This window comes from Pipistrellus hanaki, assembly GCF_964339955.1.
Source record: "Pipistrellus hanaki genome assembly, chromosome: 6".
NCBI lineage: Eukaryota > Metazoa > Chordata > Mammalia > Chiroptera > Vespertilionidae > Pipistrellus > Pipistrellus hanaki.
The window spans coordinates 37,094,780-37,121,880 of NC_140508.1; the positions used below are offsets into that span (position 1 = coordinate 37,094,780).

The following is a 27,101-nucleotide window of genomic DNA, read 5'->3' on the forward strand; positions in this document are numbered from 1 at the left end:
GCAGAAAAATATAGTTAATAGGAAAATCTACTACCCTGTTTTCCCGAAAATAAAACAGTGTCTTATATTAATTTTTTCTCCCAAAGTTGCGCTAGGTCTTATTTTCAGGGGATGTCTTATCTTTCCATGCACTGTTTTATTTTTGGAGGATGTCTTATTTTCGGGGAAACATGGTAGTTCACCTTTTAAAAATCTGCTAGAAATAAAAGGATTGAATATAGCTGCCTCATTTACTGGAAAAACTATACATTTAATTCCCATCAAGGAACATGGTAGGTATTTCTCATATAGAATAATTTCCCTTAACAACTTTAAGTATAGCCTAAAAAAGATGGATACTGAATTTGCTCAATATCAAATGGCTCTATTAAATGGCAGATATTAACATGGACATTAAAAACAAGAAAAAATAGCCCACTTTATAAGTTATTTCAATCTCTGAAATCTGCATGCAATTTTGTCCTGGATAATATTCTCATTGTTTGGTACTGCATATACAAATCATTGGAGTTAGAGCCAGTTTTTCCTAATCTTATATTAAGTTGACAAACTATGTTCTGAAAGATTTGTCTATCTAAATAACTTTCTGACTTCTATGTAAAACTAACAATCACTACACAAAAATAAGCATAAAAGGCTTATTAAAATACTTCTAAGAAAGCTAAAGCTAAAAAAGCACAAACATTTTCATTTTTTTATCCATGCAATTTTAATAGTTTGGATTTGGGCCTTCCAAAACATTCATGTATTAGCAAAATAGCTTACTGTGTGTGTAATGTAATATAAATATATGGCTGTCATTCTGATAAAAACTGGACCAAAAATAAAAGACAATGATGAATGTAATAAAGAATTATGTCTTGCTATATTTACATTTATTTTAAAAACAAATGAAAAGCTCAACTCACCTTCAGTCTGTTGAGAAAGTCTTGTTTGCAAATCTATAACAAAAGAGAATTCTACAGCTCAGTGCAGGAACAATGAAGAGCCTCAACTAACAGGGTAAATGTCAGGAGAGCATTAATAAAAGAGGACTACTGTAGCAGGGTTTGTGAAAATGAACTTAAGAGTAAAACCTGGCAGCCAAACCCCCTTCCCCATTCCTCATTGGCAAGGCTTTGGGGGCCTTCTTTCCTCCTGTCCTAGGAAACTTATGCCTCTCTTTTCTTATTCCTATTTAAGTACTCTTCTACATCTAAAATACATTCCACTACACTAGTCTGCAAATGGGAATAATGGGAAATGGGGAAAGGGAAGCACACCGGTCAGAAAATACATGAAAACCCTGATCTTGAGAATTCAATTCCAAGTACTTGGGATAGTCAACTATTTATTGTTCTAACAGTGGGAATAAGCTTTTAAACTTTTATAAAAATAGTGATCCCTGCAATAGTATCTAACAGCTGTAAACACTTTCACTAATGTACCAACTGAAGTAGTAAGAGCAACACCAGTGGAAAATACACTATTCTAACTTTATACTTTTTAGAAGTGCTGTTAGTATTAAAAAGTCTAGTCCAGCAGAGAAGATGAATTTTTTTTAAAAATCTGGTTTTATAACCTCATCTGGAAATTGAGGCAGGAATGAAATCTAATTGGGTTTATCATAATTTATGTAATACAGAAAAATCTAAGCATCTAGTCAGCATTAAAAATAAACAGGAATTTTTATCAATATATTTCCCATATATAATTGTTAATACTTCTACACTAAAAGCAAAGAGAAAGCTGCTAGAAGTGAAAACAGCAGCAGATCTGAATAGTCAAGAAAATGCCAGTGTTGAAAAGCTATCTTTAAAAAAGTTCAAAAGTTTCAGAAATATACAGTATAGAAATTGTTTATCTTTAATACCCAATTTTCATTAACGTGAGATTCAACTGCAACACTTTGCCATTTGGGTTCCTTGCTGAGTACATGAAAATGATCAAAAAAATGGGCAAAAACTAACAGGATCCGCAGCCCAAGTTATATTGGGATATAAATATACCTGGGTCCTAGGTGCTCAAAACTGGCATCTCAAGGAGTTGAAGAAATATAACTGGTGTATACTGAAGGAACTTGAAGATATGACCATAGGAACGGAACATTGTCAATAAACTTTAAATTAAAACACAATTTGTCTTTTTATTTTTCCTAAAATGGGAAAAAATGTATAGATATCAGAAATCCATACTATTTTAAGTGTTAATAAATCCCTATAAAAATTTCAAAAATAAATACTTTACATGACTTTCTGATCCCAAGTTTATGGCCAGAGGAATATGAAGCCACCAAAACTAATTTGGAGGTTGCCAAGAACTTATTTTTAAGTCTGACCAAGTACTCTGACAATAAGATATGAATTTTTAAAATCATGTTTTCTTTTCATAAAAAACCTTCAAATTATTTTTTTATGTCATTGGTTATAAGTTAGAAAATAAAGCATTGGTTTCATAAAGGTAAAAACTCTATTTTAGAATCTATTAAATTTCCAGAATATAAGCATGTGGAGTCTGGCCAGAGTGGCTCAGTTGGTTGAGTATGATCCCATGCACCAAAAGGTGGACCATTGCCCTGGCAGGTGAGGCTCAGTGGATAGGGCGTCGGCCTATAGACTGAATGAAGGGTCCCAGGTTCGATTCTGGTCAAGGGCATGTACCTTGGTTGTGGGCACATCCCCAGTAGGAGTGTGCAGAAGGCAGCTGGATCGATGTTTCTCTCTCATTGATGTTTCTTAACTCACCCTCTCCTTTTCTCTCTATAAAATATCAATAATATAATTTAATAAAGAAAAAAAAGTGGCCCATTGATTCCCAGGCCTAAGTTGTGGGCTCAACCCCCAGTAAGGGATTAAAGAATGCAGCTGACTGTAAAATCTTCAATTAGGTAAAGATACTGTTTTGAAAAAGATTAAATCAATGTATTTGATTTACCATCCAGAATAAACCTAAGATTGTTAAGATATCAATCATGTCACTGCATCAAATTCCCAAAGACAGGAAACAATTTAAGTCACTATCCTTTAGTGAGAATATCTAAAATATGTTGAACAATCAAACATTTCCTAAATTACTGTATGACCTGAACAATGAATGGCAAGCAATACCAGAATGGACTTCAGACTAAATAATTTTCACATCACAAATTAGGGACTATTTATAGCAAATGATTTCCTATAACTACTTGTTCACTGAAAATTATATTACTAATGCTTTTTTAAAATGTCAAAATAGCTCTAGCTGGTTTGAGTCAGTGGACAGAGTGTCAGCCTGTGGAATGAAGTGTCCTAGGTTTGATTCCGGTGAAGGTCACATGCCTGGGTTGCGGGCTTGATCCCCCAATAAGAGTGTGCAGGAGGAAGCAAATCAATGATTCTCTCTCATCAATGATATTTCTATCTCTCCCTTCTCTGAAATCAATAAAAATCTAATTTAAAATTAAAAATAAATTATTGGAGTAATTGTTCTGATTTTTAATCTTTTTAAAAATATATATTTTATTGATTTTACACAGAGAGGAATTGAGAGGGATAGAGTTAGAAATGTCAATGAGAAACATCGACCAGCTGCCTCTTGCACACCCCCCACTGGGGATGTGCCTGCAACCCAGGTACATGCCCTTGACTGGAATCGAACCCGAGACCTTTCGGTCTGCAGACCGACGCTCTATCCACTGAGCCAAACCGGTTTTGGCTGATTTTTAATCTTTTTTTAATCTTATAAGGTTACAGTTGGCATGGTTTTGTCAGAAATTTTACAGAATAACTATCAGATTTCAAAATAAATTGCTCAATATGACAGGAAGCACAGAAAACTAAAGACAGTTTTCTAAAGGTACTTTTAGATATTAATAAAAAAAAAAAAAAACCACAAAACAATGGCCTGGCAAGTGAGCTCAATGGTTAGAGTGTCCCTTGTCATTTTCCAGGTCAAGGGAAAGTAACTGAGTTGCAGGTTCCAACCCTACCTCGTCCCAGCTGAGGTGGGGACAACCAAGTGATGTCTCTCTCTCACATCAATCATCAATGTTTCTCACTTTGCGCTCTCTCTCTCTCTGGCTCCCTCCCTCCTTTCCACTCTCTCTAAATATCAATGCGAAAAAAATACCCTTGGGGGAGAATTAACAACAAAGAAGAAAATAAAAGAAAAGCCCCTTCTAACTAATGAAGAGCAATATAAAAGTAGAAAATTATACTCTATTAATCAGCTATTGAACTTGCATTTACAAGGAACCACATGAACTTTTTATATAGATTCAGTACCATCATCATTATTTCCTTTACTTTTTAAAATAATTTTTTATTTTTCAATAACAATTGACATCCAATGTTATATTAGTTTCAGGTGTACATATATCATTTTTTATATATTGCAGCCTCAATTTGTAGATGTGGTAAAAGGACCAATTCATAATATAAACTGCGTACTTTCTTGGGATAAAGTATTTCCTGTCATGCAGGCTTCACAATACAAATAGTTTTGATACGTACAAAAAAAAAAAAAACACAAGTCGTCAACATTTCAAAATTAAATGTTATCCTAACTTGTAGATATGCACTAATACCAAGGTATATAAAGACAAATCCACGTTATTAAGTTAAGCCATATAAGAGAGGAAGACCCTGTGTTTCATGGGGGGAAGGGGGGGAGTGGCGGGGTAAGGGGCGAAGAAGGAGGTGTCCCACAGCCAGGCCTGCACCTCTCGCAGTCGGGGAACCCTCAGGGGATGTCTTGACTGACGGCTTAGGCCTAAGCCAGCAGTCAGACATCCTTAGCGCTGACAGAGGCAGATTGTCTGCCACCGCTGCTAAGCTCACCAGCTATGAGCCCAGTTCTGGCTGAGCAGGACTCCCCCTGTGGGTGGTCAGTGCGCATCATAGTGACTGGTCCTTCTGCGCCATTTTGCATATTAGCCTTTTATTATATAGGAGGATTATAATAAACTGCCAATGCTCTCCTCCCTTTCTGTCCTCTACAAGAACTTAATTCCCTAACTTAAGATCTCAAAATAATGTGTACTATTTAGGAAAGAACTTTATTGGGCAATTTACTGAGTACTCTTGATACTGTAATCACTTCAGTAAAGCCCTCTGGTAGTTTTCTGAACTTAAATATTATAAAGAAACATTTTGTTCTGTAAAGCAATATAAACGTTTTGGTCTCTATGGCTTACAGCAATCTAAACTAAAATTGGTGTGAAGGATTCAATATAATATCCTAATAGTTTATTATGATTAGTAAATAATTCTATCCTCTATCTCCATTTTCTTATGGGAATTTATTGGCTATAAGTACTTGATGAATTGAATTCTCAGTAAGTCCTTTTAAATACAAAAATTTGGCAAATTTTCGAATTAGGTGAAAAAACAATGATTTCAAATTAGAAAAGATTCAATTCCTACCTGCCACAGCACCAAATGCCAAGGAGCCACTCATTTGCAGAGCTTGCTGTGCTGCTGGTGGGATCTGCAAACCTGTACCTGGAAAAGAATAGGTCTTAAAGTCATTAATATGTTAAGAGCAGAAAAATCCAGTCTTCTGAGTCTTTACTACCAAAGTCACTCCAATAATAAACATGACAAGCAGCGTATTAGTGTAAGAGCTACAACTAACTTTATTAAGTTTGAGAATGTTATTTTTATAGAAAGCATAAGGAATCCTGTAGCATGCACTGTGGTACTCAAAAAAGTAGATTCCATTAGAACTTTAAGGTGAGGAGCTTAATCTATGAAATTAAATACATCTGCTGCACAAGGAGAACATCAATTCCAAAATAAATCACTTTCCATTTATTAGTCTCAATCAGTGGTCGGCAAACTCATTAGTCAACAGAGCCAAATATCAACAACTGATTGAAATTTCTTTTGAGAGCCAAATTTTTATAATTAAACTATATAGATTGTTAACTTAATTAGGGTCCTCCTACCTAAGCTGGCCTTTGCTAAAATCTCCACGGGAAAAAGAGCCGCATGTGGCTCGCAAGCTGCAGTTTGCAGACCACTGGTCTAGATACCTTTCTCATTATCATAATCATACTAAATCATTAACACTAAAAAAAAATAAAATAAAAAAATAAAAATTGGGGGTGGGGGGAAAGGAAAAAAAATTTACCCTCTGCAAGTCTTGCCATTAATTGAAGACGACCAGTTGTTCCCAAATCAATTCCAGTCCTTTCCAGTTCATCACTGTCCAAAAAGGAGCTAGCACTGGAAGCATCAGTTCGTTCAGTAACGTGACCAACTTTCATTGGCCTTCCTGCTAGCTCAAATCCATTAAGTTGTTCCAAAGCCTTCTTGGCACATTCTGAATCAGAAAACTAATAAAGAGACAGATAAATAAATAGTCCAGTAGATTAATTTACATAGATAAGAAAATGCTTATTTATTAGTTTACTAGAGTCCTGGTACATGAAATTGTTGCACTCGGGGGTAGAGGGGTCCCTTAGCCCAACCCGCACTTTTGCAGTCTGGGAGCCCTAGGGGGATGTCTGACTGCCTGGAGGCAGAAGAGGTTCCCTCCACTGCCACTGTTCTTGCCAGCCTTGGCTCTGGGCTTCTGGCTGTGAAGCACTCCCACTGTGGGAGTGCAGTGACCAACAGGAGGCAGCTCCTGCATTAAGCATCTGCCCCCTGGTGGTCAGTATGCGTCATAGCGAATTGTCATTCTGCAATTCAGCCAATTTGCAGATTAGTCTTTTATTTTTATTGAAAATTACATACGACCATATTCAATAATTACAACTGGGCAGATGATGAAGAAATTTTAACCTATAATGTAATGAACATAATCAGACCGTATTACTGACATGATTTAAAATGACTTAGATAGCCAAAACCGGTTTGGCTCAGTGGTAGAACGTAGGTCTGCAGATTGAAAGGTCCCAGGTTCGATTCTGGTCAAGGGCATGTACATTGGTTGCAGACACATTCCCGGTAGGGGGTGTGCAAGAGGCAGCTGGTTGATGTTTCTTTCTCATTGACGTTTCTAGCTCTCTCTTTCCCTTCCTCTCTGTAAATCAATAAAAATATATTTTTTTAAAAAAAAACAACACATAAAATGACTAGATAGGGTCCAGCTGGTGTGACAAAATGGTTGAGCAACAGCCTTTGACCCAGGAGGTCATGATTTGATTACTGGTCAGGGCACATGCCAGGGTTGCAAGCTTGATCCCCCAGTGGGGGGTGTGATTGGAGGCAGCCAATCAATGATTCTTTTTCCATCATTAATGTTTTATCTACCCCTCTCCATTTCTCTCTGAAATCAATAAAAATATTTTAAAAAGTAGAGAATGATAGGCTCCTGAAAGGAAGCTTAAAAATAAAATAACAACCGAAACCGGTTTGGCTCAATGGATAGAGCATCGACTTGGGGACTGAAAGGTCCCGGGTTTGATTCCGGTCAAGGGCATGTACCTTGGTTGCGGGCATATCCCCAGTAGGGGGTGTGCAAGAAGCAGCTGATCGATGACTCTCTCTCATCGATGTTTCTAACTCTCTACCTCTCTCCCTTCCTCTCTGTACAAAATCAATAAAATATATATTTTAAAAAATTAAAAAAAAAAAATAACAAGATAGGGACTTCCTCTTGAAAACATGCCAGCACCTTTCCCATCCCCTCCTCCTCCTTACCCCCCTATTCCCTAAGCTCCAAGGGCCTTTCTTTTATCTCTGTAACTTGTTCCCTGAGCCCATTTCTCCCATGACACATCAATTGGAGCCTCTGACACCCCCACCCCAGAATCAATCTGGGACCCTTTAGTCCATGGGTGGACACTCCAACCATCGAGTCTGGTAGGGCCAGATATTATTTTTAATACAAAGTGCTGAGTCAAATTTTCTTGCCAATTAAATCATGAATATTCTTAATTCCAGGTTGCAAATGCAGAAAAATTCTAATTCATACCCTCTGGTTTTACTTTAATGAAAGAAAGGAACATATTCCCATGAATTCCGTAGTTCAATCTTTTATCAGATTATTTAAAATAATTTCTGGCCCTGGCCAAGTAACTTGGTTGGTTAGAGCATCATTCTCATATGTCAAGGTTTTGGGTTCAATTTCTAGTCAGGGAACATATAAAAGCAGTCAATGAATCATAAAAAAGCATAAGTGCCGAGACCGGTTTCGCTCAGTGGATAGAGCGTCGGCTTGGGGACTGATTCCGGTCAAGGGCATGTACCTTGGTTGCGGGCATATCCCCAGTAGGGGGTGAGCAAGAGGCAGCTGATCGATGACTCTCTCTCATCAATGTTTCTAACTATCTCTCTCCCTTCCTCTCTGTACAAAAAAAAAAAAAAAAAAAAAAAAAAGCATAAGTGAATGAAACAACATATTGATGTCCCTCACTAACCCCCCTTTCCTCTTAAAATACAATATTTTAACTTACAGATCATTATGTTACGTTTAAAATTCCCCATTTAAAAAAAAAACTACCAATATTAATATTTGGGGCAGGAAAATAACTACCTTGATGTTATAGAAACAAAAATGTTTGTGGTTTAAGAGTTTTATAAACAAGTTTTCTCCTTTCACCAGCACCACAGGAATGAAATAAAATCCTTGTGACCATACAAAATATTCTCTCCTAAAACAGGTTAAAGTTTATGAAAATTTGAATATAACAAATTGTAATTTCTTAATTAAAACTGGGACCTATCTGTATTTTAAATACTTGGGGGTATGAGAGGCACAGCGATACATTATTTGTTGTTTCACCTATTTATGCATTCATTGGTTGGTTTTTTATTTTTTAATCCTTGGCAAGGATTTGTGGTTCTTTTAAAATCATGGACTGGGCCGAAACTGGTTTGGCTCAGTGGTAGAGCGTCAGTCTGTGGACTGAGGGGTCCCAGGTTCGATTCCAGTCAGGGGCATGTACGCTGGTTGCGGGCACATCCCCAGTAGGGGGTGTGCAAGAGGCAGCTGGTCGATGTTTCCTATCGACATTTCTAGCTCTCTATCTCTCTCCCTTCCTCTCTGTAAAAAATCAATAAAATATATATTTTTTTAAAAATCATGGACTGGGCTGTAACGGTTAGTCAGAAACACAACTCATTCCTCATCATTGTGATAAGATACATAGATATAAAAAGGATTTTAAGTAAAATGAAATCCCAACAGACCTCATTCAACAGACAAAAATGTGTCAAATAGCCGAAACCAGTTTGGCTCAGTGGATAGAGCTTCGGCCTGCGGACTGAAGGGTCCCAGGTTCAATTCCGATCAAGGCATATCCCCAGCAGGGGGTGTGCAAGAGGCAACTGATCAATGTTTCTCTCTCATCGATGTTACTAGCTCAGTATCCCTCTCTGTGAAAAATCAATTTTATATATATATATATATAAATATATAAAATTGATTTATATATATATAATTATATATATATAATTTTATATATATATAATATTATTATATATATATAATTTTTTTCTTTTTTTTTTAATGTGTCAAACAAGAGTCAAAAATTAAAGGAGTTGATGACTTTAATTATAAGAACAGCTGGCTAAGAAAAATGACCAAATGCAGGATAATAGTAAACTGTTTAAAATTTTATATTTGGTAGATACATACTGCTACTAAAATATGGCTATATGACATTGTGCTAATTTAAACCATGGTCCAATTCTCCACTAACAATAACTAATGAAGTTTTACTATACTGCTTAAACCAAAAACATTTAAGTTGTAATGTTATTTGTTTACCGTAATAAATCCGTATCCCTTGGATCGACCTGTTTCACTATCCATCATGAGCTGGATACTTTCAATCTAGAAATAAAAAACATAATTATTACTAAGTAAAAAGTAGGGGGGGGGGGGAATGTTTTTCCTTGAAACATGACTGAATAATCTCCCTCTCTTCCCTAAATAACAAATGAAAACATACCACAACCCAAAATACCCCACCCCTAAAATCTTCTGTAAGGATAGCAACTTCCCAAGCAAGAAGTCATGTACCAGGGAGCTAAAAAATATTTCAAGAATATTAATTTTTTGCCTCAAAAACAAGTAACAAAAAATAAAAAGTTCTTTGTAAAATACAGTCAGATGTTAGAAATGAAAACATTTTTATTTCCTTTCCATTATGCCGAAACCATAAAAAAATAAATTGCCCAAAGTGTTGGAATTATTTAAAAGGAACATTGGACTTAGTGATGATTGTGCAACTCTGTAAATATAATAAAAAGCAATTGTTTACTTTAAATGGGTGCATTGTGTGGTTTGTGAATTTTATCATACCCCAAAATAAAGCTGTCAAAAACAAAGCATGAAAAAATAAGATACAGCATGCCTATCAATTTACTCATGTTCTAGTGGTCTCAGGAAATTCATTTTATGATTGATCAACCCATTCATTTATGACTTGTGTATATTTCCAATACACAAAGCATTCACAATTTCAACACCCCTATGTTTACCACTATTGAATTAAAACAGTTTTACAAAGGGTTAAAATGGGGTAATGAAAGAAAGCAAAAAAATATACATTCAAGAGCAATGAACATTGCTAGTGGGTAAGGTTCAGCAGGAACCAAGATTTTTATTCACGGGCACAAAATGAATCTTGTAAACCAAAGAACAACCTACTGTTAATATTTATTCTGCAATAAAATGTCTTTTCCAAAATGAGGACCCACTGGACATAAACAGAAAATATAATTATACTTTAATTTAGTAGAGAAACCTCTCTATATATCGAGAAAGAAAAGCATTCAAAAGAACCAAGGGTTTTGAATAACAACATATTAATAAAATATCTAACTTCACACGGTATCTTCTTACAGGGAAAAGGAAGATATCGAGGGTTGTCACAATCCTGAAGATTAATTGAAATTATCACAAAAACCTTGCAGAATCACCCTCCCCATCTTAATTTTTATAGAACAACAAAGTAGATATACAAAAATTATTATAGTTACACTTGGATCAAGAGCCTATTGAAATTTATTGGTTCAAGAAATGGAACTTACCCTTCCAAAAGGCTCAAAGATCCCCCGCAGCATATCTTCAGTTATGTTAAAGTGTAACGAGCCCACATACAGCCTCATAGGGCCAGCACTTCCCTTTTGTAGATTGTTTGCCATTGCTGCGGCTCTGTTTTTTTCTGCCTACAAGTTAGATTAAGTAAAAATGTACATTATAAATCAAATCAAACCATTCAATCATAACATTTTTTCCCAAGTGCCTATCATAAAAAAATGGCGTACTTTGAGTAGTATAGGAGAAAAAAAAGGTTAAAGTTAAGTAAATTCAAACCTCATTTGATGCTTCTGAGCCCTGATTGTCAGGTGAATCTATAAACTATTATATTTGAACTCCTCCATCAGAGGAAAAGAACAGACCAATTACTTTTCTATTAACATACAATCAAGTGATAAATAGCCAACATTAAGAACTCCCAAAATATTAACTAGGACATTATCACCTTTTACAGGTCATAAAGCAAGTAATTTGATTATGGTTGCTTAAGACTTGTTAGCAATGAAACTGGAATTTCAAATTTGATTTGGTTACAAAGCTTATTTATACCTTATATGAGTCTGATGAAAGAACCAAATAATTTAGGAGTTATGGCAATATTAAATCAGTGATTTGAAAACCTACCAACATGTCTATTTAGATGTTGAATCCTAATGCATACTTTCAAATTATATAAGTTATAGAGGCCCGATGCACAAACATTCCTGCAAGAATGGTTTGATGTGATTGGCTCTCAGAGCTGCCTTTCCACTTTCCCAGGCTGCCCAGAGACTGGGAGCAGCTGAGTAGGCTGAAACACCAGCATCCACTGCCACTCAGTGTATGCAAATTAACCTGCTATCTTTGTTGGGCTAATTTGCATATTCACTCACTCGATTGGCTGGTGGTAGTCACAAAGGTACATAGATTTGCATCTTTTCTCTTTTATTAGTGTAGATATTGATACATCCCAATTTCTCCTTGTCTAAATGCACTAAAATATTTATTTCCAATTTTGTAAAGAATCAGCATAGAGGAATTATATTACAGTATCTTAAAACTTATTTCTTTCTTTTTAAATATATTTTATTGATTTTTTTACAGAGAGAAAGAGAGAGGAATAGAGTTAGAAACACTGATGAGAGAGAATCACCGATCACCTGCTTCTTGCACAAGGTACATGCCCTTGATCGGAGTCGAACCTGGGACCCTTCAGTCCACAGGCCAACGCTCTATCCACTGAGCCAAACGGTTTCGGCTCTTTTTTCTTTAAAAAAAATATATATATTTCATTAATTTTTTTTACAGAGAGGAAGGGAGAGGGACAGAGAGCCAGAAGCATCCATAAGAAACATCGACCAGCTGCCTCCTGCACACCCACCACCAGGGATATGCTGGCAACCAGGGTACATGCCCCCAACCGGAATCGAACCTGGGACCCTTCAGCCCACAGACTGACGCTCTATCCACTAAGCCAAACCGGCTTCAGCAAAGATATTCTTAAATTAATTTGGACTATTTTAGAAGATGCTCTTTTTTAATAAATATTTTTACTGATTTCAGAGAGGGAGAGGAAGAAGATAGAAACATCAATGATGAGAATCAATGATTGGCTGCCTCCATATCCCACCCTGGGGATCAAGTCTAAACCCTGGGCATGTACCCTTGACAGCAATAGAACCAAAAACCCTTCAGTCCACAGGTCTCTATCCATTCAGCCAAATCAGCTAGGGCTACAAGATATTTTAAATTAGCTTGAAATACCTTATTTTATTTTATTTTAAAATATATTCTATTGATTTTATAGGGAGGGAGAGGGATAAACATCGATGGGAGAGAAACATCAATCAGCTGCCTCCAGCACAGTCCCTACTATGTGCCAGCAACCAACGTACATGCCCCTGACCAGAAATAAACCTGGGGCCCTTGAGTCCACAAGCCAACACTCTATCCACTGAGCTAAACTGGTAAGGGTTGAAATACCTTATTTTAAAGAAATACTAGAAATGATGGCTATTCAAAAACTACTTTTTAAAAAGTTATTGATTTTAGAGAAAGTAAGGTAGAGAGAGGGAATAAAAGAAGGGTAAAAGAGAAACAATTTATTGTTCCATTTATTTATGCATTCGTTTGGTTAATGTTTTTGCCTTGAGTGGAAGGGATGGGGACAGAAAGAGGACCACTGATGTGAGAAACATCAATTGGTTGCCTCCTGCATGTGGCACCTGCAATCAAGGTACAAGGTATGAGACCGGAATCACACCCAAGATCCTTCAGTCCATGGGCCAAAGTTCTATCCAATGAGAAAACCGCTAGGGCATTGGTTGATTGTTATTATGTGTCCTGATCAAACCTGCAACCTTGGCATTATCAGGATGATGCTTTTAACCAAATGAGCTAGCCGGCCAGGGCCAAACTACTCTTGACATGAAGTAAAATCTTCTGAAAATGTTAAATTTTTTTTGTGTTATTCTCACCAAGAATTGTTTTTAATTCTCTGTGGTTCACTGGCTAACACTATCCAGTGAGCTTACCAGCCAGGACAGAAAATGTTTTGTTTTTTAAATGTCAAAATTAGCGTGCTCTCCTGGGAGCTTACGATGTCTTTCTCTCCTCACCTTTTCATACCTTATAGGCATGCATCTCCTAAATTCTTGCAACCAGGGCAGCAATGAGCAGCCAGTTCTCCTGGTCTAAAGCCATAAATCTGTCTCCAAGGCCCCCTTTTCTCTAACTATTTAGTGAGTCAAAGCAGGTCTGCCTAGGCTCTTTCCTGTTGCTTCTTGTATTCTAACCCCAATTTTAATAAATGTACTCTAAATAAAAAGTCAAAATTGTTCAATTTGACAAATTGCAAGGGAAAAACAAGTTCATGGTTGCTTAATAAACAACAGAGACTATTACAAATCAATAAAATTCTAGGTCAAGTTCTCAAGTCTTTTTTATGAAATAGGTATTCACACCTTAAGGCACAAAACATTACAGCACAACACTAAGCCAAAAGCAGGTTTCCATTACTCTCAATGATCAAAATCTAAAGCAAGAAAAAAAAATTACCTGTGATGCCTGTACTATGATTGGCACTCCTAAAACACGTTGGCCAGTTAATCCTATTGCTAGAGGCACTGAGCTAACATCGACAAACTCCACATAAGCAATTCCCTTGGACCGTCTTGAATTTCTATCAGAAATCATCCTCACATCTCGAACCTAAAAAGAAAACACAAGGTTGTTTGTGGAATAATCCAGTATAAGCCATTATAAATAATTTTTAAAAAAGCATGTTAATGATAAAGCAAAGTTGTAAACTATTAAAAAATTTTAGAGATATGTACATTTGTGGGCTCACTTCTCCTTTTTTTGGATAAATGTGGTAACCTTTATCATCTCCAATATTTATTAACTTGCAAGTGAGGTCAAAATAGAAATGTTACAAAAAATGGATTCTTTAATTAAATTCTACTAAATGAAAAGGTTTGGTGTTTATTTATTTTCATTTTAAAAATACATTTTATTAATTTTTTACAGAGAGGAAGGGAGACAGCTAGAGAGTAGAAACGTCAATGAGAGAGAAACATTGACCAGCTGCCTTTTGCATATCCCCTTACCGGGGATGTGCGCGCAACCAAGGTACATGCCCTTGACCGGAATCGAACCTGGGACCTTTCAGTCCGCAGACTGACACTCTACCACTGAGCCAAAACGACTTCGGCAAGATGTCTTCTATTTTATTTGTCATACTGACAACTATTGAAATTTTTGCAATTTCCACTTATATGATCATCCTAAATAGGCTAAGATTACCTTTCCTACTGTAGAAAAAAACTCTTCCAGATCCCTTGGCCGAATTCTTGCTGCCAGCTGCATGCAGAAAACCGTCCTTGCATCTCTTTCCTCAGGAGTTAGATTATCAATAGGTTCCCTAAAAGGAGTAAGAAAGATAGCAATTTATAACTTATTCTTGTTAAAGTGCATTTTCAGTAAACAAAATAAACTTTATGGAACTAGGTTGCCACTATTCCCAAGCCTGATTTATTAGGTCAAAAATCCACTGGCTTCTCAATCTTAAAAATGGTAATTTCTCCAGGATAATACAAGATCAACAGACTACTGAACATTTATAAACGAACAGTAATAGTATATAACCCCAATCAGCCACATATCAGACTGGTCTTAAGTTAGTAGAAAGGATGATTTCTCACAACAAAACCATTAAGTCATTAAGCGAAATTAAATTTGATAATCACAAAAGATAAACTTGAAAGTAGAACCTGAAATGGCAAAAACTATTTAATTCTGCCGAAACTAGTTTGGCTCAGTGGATAGCTTTGGCCTACAAACTGAAGGACCCCAATAGGGGGTGTACTTTGGTTGCAGGCACATACCCAGTAGGGGGAGTGCAGGAGGTGTCTGATCAATATCTCTCTCTCATTGATGTTTTTAACTATCTCTCTCCCTTCCTGTATTTTAAAAAAAAAAAAATCAAGAAAATATAATTTCTTAAAAACAGAGATACAAAGCTCGACTAGATCCAGATAAGATAACTGAAAGGGAATTTTTAGAAAGAAAATAAAATATTAGAGTTAAACTGGTCAATAACTGCAAGAGCTTTGAAAATTGAGGTTTTTACCAAATCCTGGAATAATTAGAATATACCAAGAAATAGGATAAACACAAGGTTAAAAAGTTTCCTCTAAGCTTAGTCAGCGTGGCTCAGTGGTGGAACATTGACCTGTGAACCAGGAAGTCATGGTTCAGTTCCAGTCAGAGAACATGCACAGGTTGCAGACATGATCCCCAGCGTGGGGTATGCAGAAGGCAATTAATGATTCTCTCTTCACTGATGTTTATCTCTCTCTCTTCCTTCCTTTCTGAAATCAATTAAAAAATAAATAAATAAATAAATAAAGGCTCCCTTTAAGGGAAGGCAGAACACCAGTAAAGAACAATACTATCATTATAATGCTGCCGATATAATAAAACATTGCTTGAACAGAATGGTAAATTGGACAGGTAAGTCTTATATTTAAAAGGAAAATAACCTATAGAAACATGCAAGAACCAAAGACTATTTAAAAACCAGTCAACTTGGTTAAGATTTATATGAAATTAGAAGGAAAGCTGTTGAAAATTTACAAATACATTTAACAGTACTAATGCTACAAAAGGACATTTAATATGGTCCAATTTACTTAATGTCACTAACTTTAGCAATAGTATAAATTACAAAAGCTGTATAAAAACTAAAAGTTCTAAAGAAATAAATAGTGACAACAGCTACCTCACGGGGCTCTTGTCTTTTCTGAATGGACTTTTGCTTCGGGAACGTCGTCTGCTGCAAAGTTAAAAAGTTCCAGAAGTTACCCAAACAAATACACCACATTAGTTCCTTGAAAAAACAATTTAAACAATTCAGAAGTATGTTTAAAAACCTTAATTTGACGCTATGAGGCAACCCAATCTTTCCTCGGATGGCACTGTTAAATTTTGGTCCGGAGCTAAAAAGGAAACACAAAATTACACTAGTTACAGGTTTAGGGTCTTGCTAAGATCACGTTCATGTGCTCTCCAGCAAGCTTAACATTGTTTAGGCTGCTTCTTTTCCACCTCAATTATGAAGAGGAAATAGACTTTTTAATTCTATCCCAAGCAAACTGCTCTTACAGCTATCCATCCTGGACCACTGAAAGGTGCCAAGAACAAAGGTTACAGCCTCAAAATTTTTAAATTCTGAAAATGCTCACTTATTTTTAGTCTAGTTTTTAAAAGATTACACATTTATGAATACATTCCTGAGGTTTAAGAAAAACATAGAAGTCCTTACTTCTCTCACACCAGATAATACTAGAGTTAACAATTTGGCGTGCATTTCGGCACTTCCTTCCTCAGGAACATACATATAATTCATGTATTGTTAAGAGACTTATTTTAAAAAATAAGGAGACTATACATAATCATGAAACTCCAAAATTCCATTTTATTCAAGTCTCAAGGATTGCATAAAAATACATCTAGCACATCACACTTCACTTCCCTGTGGCAAAATATTCCATAGTAAAGATGTGAAGGAAGTTTGATTCTTTAAAACAAACAAACAAAAAAAAACTATTTTGAGGAGTTGACATATTAAAGGTTAAAAAAATAAATAAAAAAGGCAACTATTCTAAAATAACTCTTAAAAAGGTCCAGCAATTTAGGAGTCTTTTATTTTGAGAGACCAAAATAAACTAAATTTAAGAGACAATCAGATGTCCCTTAGTGCTCATCCTGTTATTCTTTTCCAGAAAGGTAGCAAAATGAATTATCTAGTGGTCTGTGACCCACCATTTGAATTTGTTTTCATGAGTTACATATGTACACAACAAACAATTACAAATAAATTTTGTATTAATCCTTTGCAATTCATGCTAATACTGATAATATACATTTTCTGAATAAATTAAAAGTTCAAAGAATGTATACTTTCTTTTCCCTTAATTATAAAAGTCCCAATTTTTGCCTCCAGTTAAAAATCACCTGAAGCCAAATGTTAAGAACTAATTTTTAAGTCAGACCACGATCATAGGCTGACTTTGAGCATTTATTACTGAACAGAGAAAATATAGTACTCAATTTAACGTAATCCTTTTTCCTCCTATTTAGTTCATTTTGGTTAAAAATTAAAAAAGAATGCAGTAGACTGCGAAGTTGGACAAAAAGCAAAATATTTTCTAATAGAGCATTTAGAATTAAAAACATGGCAGAACCTTTAAGCACTTTATAAAGTTTATGAAATAAGCAGCTAGGAGGAACTTAAAAAACAAAGAATTCAATTATTTTTATTTTAAGATTTAAGAACCAGAATCAGAACTCAAAGTGATACTAACTTTAATGGCTTCAAACACCAAAACATTTCATGAATAGCAGTATGATGGGTGTTTTATTTACATTCTCTTCAATGTTCATTAATAGTTTTTCATTTTAACATACCCCAGTTTATAATGGTATGTTTATTAAGGGAAAGGCACTAATGACTGTTAGATTCAATCCTTGCTTAAAAGTTATGTGTAGACAGACTCTTACCAGGTATTTAGTTGAGGTGTTTTTAATGACTATATTGAAACTTTGCTCCTTAAATAGCCACATCCAACTTTTCTTAGCTATTTAATCTTCAAAGCACATTTAGTGCTTTATTTAAAAAAAAAAATAAAAAAAACCCAAAAAAACCCAACCTTAAATACAATGTGACGAGCCCCCAAAATCATCATTATCCAGGAGCATATACCAAATTCACAAAGGGTCTATCATTTCAGCTGTAAACAGCCACACAGATAAGATTACTGTTAACGAATTACATACTTGACTATTTTAACTTACATCCATCTGAGCTTTAAACTTTTAAATAAATTTATGTTCAGTTAATGTTTACATACCAAGTATTTGGCATTACATATCAAAAAAAAAATTTAAAGCATTCTAATGCTTTACTTTGGACTGGGCATACAGTTTTAAAATATTTTAATATAGAATATCAAAATAATAATCTGTATGCCTAGAGCACATGTGTCAAACACAAGGCCCGCGGGCCAAATCCAGCCCGCCAGGCCTTGCAATGTGGCCCGCACCGCGCTGTCATCACTGCACTCCTCTGTCAGTTTATGACATTGTCAGTTTATGACTGTTCAGTAAACCATTCGGCCCGCGATTTAGGCTGGATTTTAGATTTTGGCCCCTTCTCTGATTGAGTTCGACACCCCTAGCCTAGAGTAAAACAGATGTATTTGTCCAGTTTTCCATTTTACTAGTCCTTCTGCCAATATCCTTATTTAATGAAATACATTGAAAAGTAAAATTTCACAGTTCAAATCACTCAGATTAAATTGCTATCTGGATACCCAGCAAATGACTCTCAAACTATCATAATTATAGTTACATACTAAGGACTTCGGTAGCGGCCTCTGAATCTGCGATCTCGACTTCTTGAGCGGCTCCGTCTCCTTTCTTTGCTTCTACTTCGCTTCCTTTCACGGCTTTTGCTCTTTTTCCTTTCTCTATCTCTGCTTCGCTTCCGTTCCTTACTTTTGCTTCTTTTTCGTTCATGACTGCGACTTCTGCTCTTGCTTTTTTTCCTCCTGAGAAGAAAAAAGTCATCATTATATTGTTGGTTTAAAATGTGCCAAAATATACTGCCTTTTATGGTCAGAATTTAAAATATTTTTGTAAATTTTGCTTTTTTACTATCATACAATGATACATAATCATACTTATGGAAAAATAATTCCTAGGTAAGATAAACACCCACCCTTTTCTTTCTACTACTGAAATTCAGCAATCAGTTGACAAAGAATCATTTGAGAGAGCAGGGACTATTCCTGAGAGTCAGCTACAGCTCTAACAAGAAAAAGGTCTTATCAACAGATAGAGATCAAAACTTGAACTTTTAAGTAAAAACTTCATCTTCTAACTGGCCAGCATGTATTACTGTAATCCACAGGATACAGTTATAATAGAATACATTAATAGTTAAGTATTAATACTGGACCACATATATAATTTTTCATTAAGTATATTCATTTTCCTTAAGCCATTTTTGACCCAATTTATAATTTAAGTTCTTTCAACAGCCATGCAAACATCAGTATTTTGTTTTTTATGAGCAAAATTATAGGAATGACAAAGGACAGTCAAACTATTGCAGTAAAATGTATTCTGACACTCCTAGACTTTATTGTAACCATTTCAGATACTTTCTTTTGAAAGTTGTGAGTATACCGAAATATGGAATATGCCATTTTTATGCCAGTTCATACGAGCCTGAGGGGTGCAACAAACAACAATCAACATCTCTCCATATATATCTCCTTAAAAAATTATAAACTCTGAAAGGTAAAAAGCCAGCAGTCATATCTTCCTGTTGATTTCTGTATTCTTCAGTGTGCCATCACCCAAATTTTAGAGGTGCCTTCAGATATTTCAGTATAAATTGAAAGACATTTCAAAATAAACTTATTCCACTAAAAGGTCAATTTCTAGTGGCTAAAATATGGAACATTTTGACAAGTCTACATCATTTGGAAATTTAGTCCTTATCAAAGCAAAATTAGCACAAGAGCATTGAAGTCTGCCTCAGAGAGAACCTGTAAGCAGGTCATCTTAGAGTGCATTGAAAATAGAAAATGAAGACACCCACCTTCTTGAATCTTGAAACCCACACTCCAATCACAAGGAGATGTAGAGCTTTCCAAGGAGGCAGAAACTTTTGTCTAAAATTTCAAGATAATCCACCTGACTGTCAGAAATGTATATGCTAGGTAGCACATGACAGAAAATTAGGCTACACTCATTATTTATATAGAAGTCATCAAAGCAATGCCCAGAAGGGCAACAGATAACATTCCAACTTTGTTGCCTGAAAAACCTGACACTATCTTTTAGTAAGTCTGTGTAATAGCTATATAAGACCTAAATATAATCAATTAGAGGACAAAGTAAAAAGTAACTCAATCTTCCACAAATAAGACAAAGTTTTGCTCTGCTCATATATAGCCCATAGTAGAGGCAGCAAACATATTTACCTCTTTTTAGACTCAAAACTTATTTTATCAAAGGAAACACTCAAATATTGGAGAGCTAATTTCAACTTAAGGTCTTCCTAGGACTTTTAATGAGTCCCCACCCACATCTGAAGGCAACCCCAGACAGGTAAAAAGACAGGAACCTGATTAAAACATTCAAGATATACATTTCTCTGCATAAAAGCCCAGACAAATATTTAAGGATGTAAGAAAGCAATATACTTCTCTATAACAAATTGCAAAGTATTAAGTTAACTAAAGAAGGGTTATAAAAATCCATACTAATAGTCAAATCCTGTTACAACTTAATGGGACTTTCCAAAGTCTTTAGTGGCAGTGGAATTTTGTACTGAACATCATTGAAGTAAATGGTCCACTGGGCTGGGCCTTTGGACTTTTTGGTTATATGGCCTCTGCTGTAAAGGTGTTTTGCTATAACTGGATTTGACCTCTTCCATGTAAGAAGATCTAAATTTTAAATGCAAAGTACTCTGGAAAATAAGAAAAAAATAGAAAAGTCATTTATTCCAAAATTTAGATAATCCACACCACAGTAGCCAATATATTTCAACTGTGTCATTTTATTGTTATCCCCCCCTTTTTTTTTTCTTTTCACTAATTCCTAAAGAGCTTAACTGAATGAATGCTGATCTAGACTGCAAAACTGATTACACTAAGAATTAACATTCCCATGAAGGCAAGCTCCAGTACCTGATGTCTTGCCAAAGTCAGGGGTATATAGCTCTTTTCAAAGTAGGTCAATTTAGAACCAATTTGTGTTATATTAAACTTAGTTCCTTTTACTATTAGAATACAAATGAGTATATGCATTCAGAATCAATTTTTTTCATGGCTTTTTTTAGAATTATTATTTTTTTAAAAGAAAACATTTACTAGTCTTTCAATTCTCAGCTGTCTATTTTCCTGCTACCTTAAAACTACCCTGCCCTAGCTGGTTTGGCTCAGTGGATAGAGTGTCTAACTGTGGACTAAAGTGTTCAGGGTTGATTCCAGTCCAGGGCACAAGTCTGGGTTGGGGGCTCAATCCCCAGTAGGGGGTGTGCTGGAGGCAGCTCATGATTCTCTCTCACCATTGATGTTTCTGTCTGTCTCTCCCTCTCCAGTCCTCTCTGAAATCAATAAAATATATATTTTTAAAAACTATTCCAACACTCAATTACTTTTAAGACAATGAAGTTTTAGGATGAAAAATGCAAGGTAGCACCTTCCTTTTGTTGACTTACACTAAAAATTAATCACAAAACATTTACTTATTTTATATTATATCCATCGCTAAACAACAGTTTCTTCTAGGTAACTTTGAAATTAATTTGAAAAAATAATTCCATTTAAAAAGTGGTGAAAGTTCCTGACTGAATAAGAGCTCCATTTATTTAATCAGCTATACATAATTGAGGCTGAGAAGACTGATAGAGAAATAATTTGTACACTTCAAAAGGTATCAGATAGTAGTTTGGAAAGTTTTGCCCTTATAAAGGGAAATCCCTATAGTCAATTACAGAAAACTGTCCATTCTATTTAGTCTCATAAGACTTTTTACGTTAGATAAAAGGCCACTAAGCATCAGTCACTGAATCCTTGTAAAAGCTTGGTGGCCTTAATGAGCTTAAATGCAGGATGAAAACAAGTAAAACTGGAGATGGTACAAGCAGCAAGGAGTGATATCTGAGAATGGTACAAACAAAGGTCTGTGCCCCACAGTGTATGTCCTCATTCTTTCCATACTTAACTGTGAGTTTTACTCACCCACCAGGCCTGATACCTAGAATGGATCATTTCAGTCATTATATATGAATATCACACCTTTCCTAAATTTTCTTGGATTATAGAATTACATATTAGAACCATTAATTAGTAAATAGTTACTCTGTTTAAAAATCTAAAACCAGATGACATTAAACCCGGCATGATTGGTTGATTGCCTCACATATAACAAGTCAAGACTAAACCCAACCTAATATCTATAGGCTAGTAAAGAACTAACAGACTCCCACAAGAAAAAAATGTAGGACATTCGCTACATTTTACATTACTTTTAAACCATTACCACTACATTATCTTGAGATGATTATACTTTTTTAAAAATGTGGGTAAGAAAGCCTGAATAATCCCATCTGACAATTTTTAAAAATCTTTTTATGAAATTATATCAACCTACACCTAACGAAGTTGTTGTGAAAATGTTGAAGTAGTGTATTATAAAAAGCATTTTCAATTTTTAGGGGAAAAGAGCAAAAAAATAACCTAGGAGTGAGTATTTACCATCATTTTTCATTATGTATTAAGAGCTCAGGAACATGATAAAATAGTTTAATACATTACAAGTATAGGTTAACAAAACAACTTAATTGTTGTAACATCACTAATCTTAGAACTAAAAGGAAACTCCAAGAATAGTATCCAACCTTATAAAGTAGATTTAATTTATGCTGTTACTTAGAATTTTGTCTACTGTTTATTATGTAGCACTGAGTTACTACTTTGGGTTACTCATTAGTAATTCAAATAAATTGTATCCCTCGATTTTTAAGAACTCCCCATTCTTACTAATAAATTCCAATTGAGTTTAGAAAGTTTAAGACAACAAAAGCTATGTAAGAAGAACGTAAGTACTTAAGTATGCTACAGCATTAGGACAAAAAGGGCCTTTGATCAGCAAGGATCTTAAATAATTCATAGCTCTGAATCCTTCAATAATTTATACCGAATAATCCTTTCCCTGGCCTGATTATTTATTCCTTTTTCTTCTTCTTCTTAATCCATCTTCAGTGGATATTTTAGTATAATTTGTAACATCAATAAACATTAAGACAAAAGATAAAACTCTCATCCAAACAGTCATGGATGTACTTGGAAGGGAAGGTGTCCAAAATGTCCCTGAAACCATATCCTAAAACCTAAGGAAAGACACTTTTATATCCTCAAATAGTTTCTCATCCCAAAAGATAAAGAACCACTTTTCTAAAAGAGGAAAGAAAAGCTTCTGAAGAGAATCTTAGTTTGATGCTTCATCCAGAGGAACAAAACTTTAATAAGATCCCAAATACATCAAGTTCCCCCACCCCAGGTCCCTTCTTAAAACTTACTTTTTGCTACGTTCTTCATGGCCATTAGCACTGCTCAACTTGTTCTCATCCTAAGCAGGGTTGATAGAAGAACATCATGAGGACGAAGTGGTAACATTTCAAGTTGTCAAAGGGTAAAGGGAATAGGAATAAGAAAATACAAAACAATTTTAAAACTAATTACTTATTCATATTTTAACATGGAAGGCTATAAAAAAATTTAGATGGGTACGTGTTTAACCACTTTGTTGCTTACAATTAAATCATCAAGACACATAAATAAAAAAATACATATTAACATATTACATTTTACTTTCTTAGATAGATATTAAGTTATCCAGATTTACAGAGTTGAAGTAGTTAGAATTTCTTTAAGACACGAATGAAGTCCTGTTTGAGTTTTATTCCATGTTCTATGGTCCCTTTCGTCAGTACCATGGCTCTATTTCTGCCTAAGCCCCAAGTGGCCATGCTAGCAGCCAGCCACTATCGATTTCCTGTGACCGATGCCATTCCTGAGATCTTCGCCCATTTCCGTTGGAGGGTTGGGACTGTAAGAGCTTGATGCCACCTCTGTCACACATCTCGCCCTGAAGCAAACAGGGATTCACACTGCTTTAGTAATGTTGACTCTCAAGAACCCAAGAAAGTCAATTAATAATCCACCAGTCCAACCTAAACATTTCCTACTTCCATACCTGTTTACATGGAATTTCATCCATGTTAAACTAAGACACAAGAATCTTAACATTAAAATATAAAACTCTTCAAGAGTCTTAAGCATTACAAACTATGTACACTATTTAAAGCTATAAAGAATTCATCCAAATTGGTACCACATGGTCGTGCTACACACTCCAAAACAAATGTATTTTAAAAGGTTTAGCGCAATGTTTATTTTAAAGTTTGATTACACGAGTTAATGGAGTATAACTGCTAACTTACAAAGCTTACAGTTTGTGACACCAGTGATAATGCATGCACACTGCTATTTTCACCACCAACTGGTGAAAGAATGAAAAGACACTTTATTTTTACTGTGATACTGAAATGGGTCAAAGACTATTATTATTAGCCAAAATACTTCCTTTGTAGTTTTTAGTGTGAAATATGTCAGGGACTAATTAAAAATAAAAAAAAACAATATGGAGAACAGTAAAAAAGTCATCAAGTGACTCTAGGTTGTGATACTGCCTCTTTTGCTTTAATTTTTTTTTCTTCTATTCAGGGATCCAAGAATTTTAGTAAATTTAATTGAGCAGCAGATCATCAGTTGCCTGTCTTAATTTTAATATCACCAGTCTTTTTATATGTATATAGAGAAAAAAATTTAAATCTCACCCATTTCTTCTTGTAAGACTTATCAAGATTTGCTTGCCACAGACTGGTTATACTTTGTGATTCTTGGACCCCTGCTATTTTCCCAAACCACTACATTCACCTTTTTGCTATACCAAACTGGAGCTGGTAATTCTTAGTTGAGTCATTTTACCTAGGGGACCACGGTACAGCGATAAGTCACTCAATTACTACCTTATGATTGACAGTTCACACTGGAATCAAAGGTGAATTCATGGGAGTAGAGGTGAGATATCGTTAGGCAAGTCTACAAAGAGAGATAGATGGGCATTTATTCATCACGCTGAAGTGAAACTACTGCACAATATTATTACATCAATAGCATATATTTACTTTTGTAAGTTATAAGTAATGCATCTCTGATAAGATAAATCAAGAGGGCTCCGGGGAGGTTAGTTTACATTTCAGCAGTAGTTTCGTGAATAATGCTAAATTAAGAAATATATAAACCTCACCAACATGTTTTTTCTCACCTTCTTGTAAGGAGCCTCAAGCATTGCTTCAATATCAATATCGTCTGCCATTTTCTCTAAACGCCTATGAAAACAATAAGGTAATTCTATGAATAAATATCCTTCGATTCTGCTCAATTTCTTACTCCAATATTACAAAAGCTTCAGAACAACCTTTTTAAAAGCCCAGGCATGATTAAAGTACTTTGCCAGGCTTGGCAATTAAATCTGAAATGCCTCTAACACACAACACATGAAAACCGAGTAAATGTTCGACTTTAAAGAGTCTGCGATGAGCTCCAAAAGCAGAACCCCCGGGAATCTCAAGCGAGAGGGCCTCTTTCCACGCAAAGCCCGCGCTGCCATTTTAGAAGCAGGGGGAACTGCCTCGGCTGGGAGGGGTTGGGAGCCATGGCTGCGTTCGGCTGGCGCCATGTTGGGAGGTCGGGGCCGGCCCGGGCCTCCAAGGGACTGGTAACCACCACCTGCCCGAGACCTCTCTGGGGTTCGTGCCACCCCAACACCCTGAGACATGCCCGCCCGAAAAAGAAGGGCGCGGTCGTCAAAATGGGACCCATTTCTCGAAAACCTGCGCCGCCCTCCCCCCCGCCCCGGTCGCTAAAGATCGCCTAAAAGGAGTGTCCTCAACCCAGAAAAAAAAACACCATACCTCAAAAAAAGTCTGACAATACTCTGCTCAACCACACTGCCTTACCTGCGCGGGCTTCTGGGCCCCTGTGGTGCTCGTATTCGGAAAAAAGGCTGCTGCAGCTGCCGCCGCCGCTGTGGCTACAGTTAAGTCTCTAGGCCCGGGCCGCGGTACGCCCAGCCCGAATTTCGGGCTCCGAGGGCGGATAGGCCCGAGCGAATCTAAAAGAAACAATGGGATTAGAGAAGCCCGCGCGGGAGTGCAGGACGGAGACTTCGGCAGCTCAGGATTCAACCCTGCGACGGCGTCCGCAGACTCTCTGAAATGGCGGCCGCTGCTTCCCCGTACTCACATTCACTAACACGCATATACACACAAACACACGGGGCCTCCAAGAGCCCTCGGCACGGGCTCTCGCGAGAATCCGCACTACTTCCAGACTGAATAGACCGAAATATCGCGAGACCTAAGAGCGGCCCTGGCGACCAGGGCTCAATCTCGCGCAATGATTGCGCCATAGATAGTCCCATCCTCCTTTCGGAGCGGCGCCTCTGACTCCGCCCTCTGGCTTAGCGTCTGTATCTCGCGGGACCGCGCAAGTTGCTAGAGCAAAGGCAGTTGGTACGATTACTGTCAATCTTTTAGAAAACTCAACGCTGAGTGGAACTCCATTGTCGCCACTTCCTCGTGGCGCCTCCTCACAGCATCTGAAGGTTTTTATCCCCAGAGCCAACCGCCCCACCCTCCCCCGGACCTCCCACCCAGATGTCTGTCAAGGTCGCCCGCCATCTGGCAGCTTGGTCCAGATGGCGGTAGTGTAAAACTGAAATAATCATGTAGGTTATCCACCAAGGGTGAAGAAGTGAAAACCACGTAACAGAATGCAGGAAGAGACCGCACCGGGGTACAGAGTGAAAGGCTGTAGAATAAAATGAGATGTTCCGGACTTTTGCAGCCGGCAGACTAGGCTCTCTGTTTCAGCTGTCCAGCTTCAAAACCGTCTTGGAAGCAGTAGAAAAAGGCAGAGATGAAAAAAACAAAACAAAACAAAAAAACCCAACAACAA

At 36.3% G+C, this 27,101-nt stretch overlaps 1 protein-coding gene across 11 annotated transcripts in view; it reads right to left on the reverse strand.

The window, feature by feature from the left end:
* RBM39 (RNA binding motif protein 39) overlaps positions 1-26,426 on the reverse strand; it is a 31,993-nt gene extending 5,567 nt beyond the window's left edge. Inside the window, exons 1-13 of one of the 11 annotated variants that reach the window (XM_084888184.1) lie at positions 26,102-26,426; positions 25,408-25,471; positions 23,597-23,646; positions 18,852-19,046; positions 16,368-16,433; positions 16,217-16,267; positions 14,740-14,857; positions 13,993-14,145; positions 10,947-11,084; positions 9,679-9,744; positions 6,091-6,295; positions 5,382-5,459; positions 909-941 (exon numbers count right to left, since the gene is read on the reverse strand). In XM_084888184.1, the coding sequence (XP_084744310.1) occupies positions 909-941; positions 5,382-5,459; positions 6,091-6,295; positions 9,679-9,744; positions 10,947-11,084; positions 13,993-14,145; positions 14,740-14,857; positions 16,217-16,267; positions 16,368-16,433; positions 18,852-19,046; positions 23,597-23,646; positions 25,408-25,458 (1,204 nt within the window). In that variant the 5' untranslated portion in view covers positions 25,459-25,471; positions 26,102-26,426. Of the gene's footprint in view, positions 1-908; positions 960-5,381; positions 5,460-6,090; positions 6,296-9,678; positions 9,745-10,946; positions 11,085-13,992; positions 14,146-14,739; positions 14,858-16,216; positions 16,271-16,367; positions 16,434-18,851; positions 19,047-20,104; positions 20,178-23,592; positions 24,166-25,108; positions 25,182-25,407; positions 25,472-26,101 lie in introns of those variants that run through there. The other 10 variants (XM_084888182.1, XM_084888183.1, XM_084888179.1 and 7 more) reach the window with 10 other exon arrangements.
* Between the last annotated feature and the right edge of the window lie 675 nt (positions 26,427-27,101).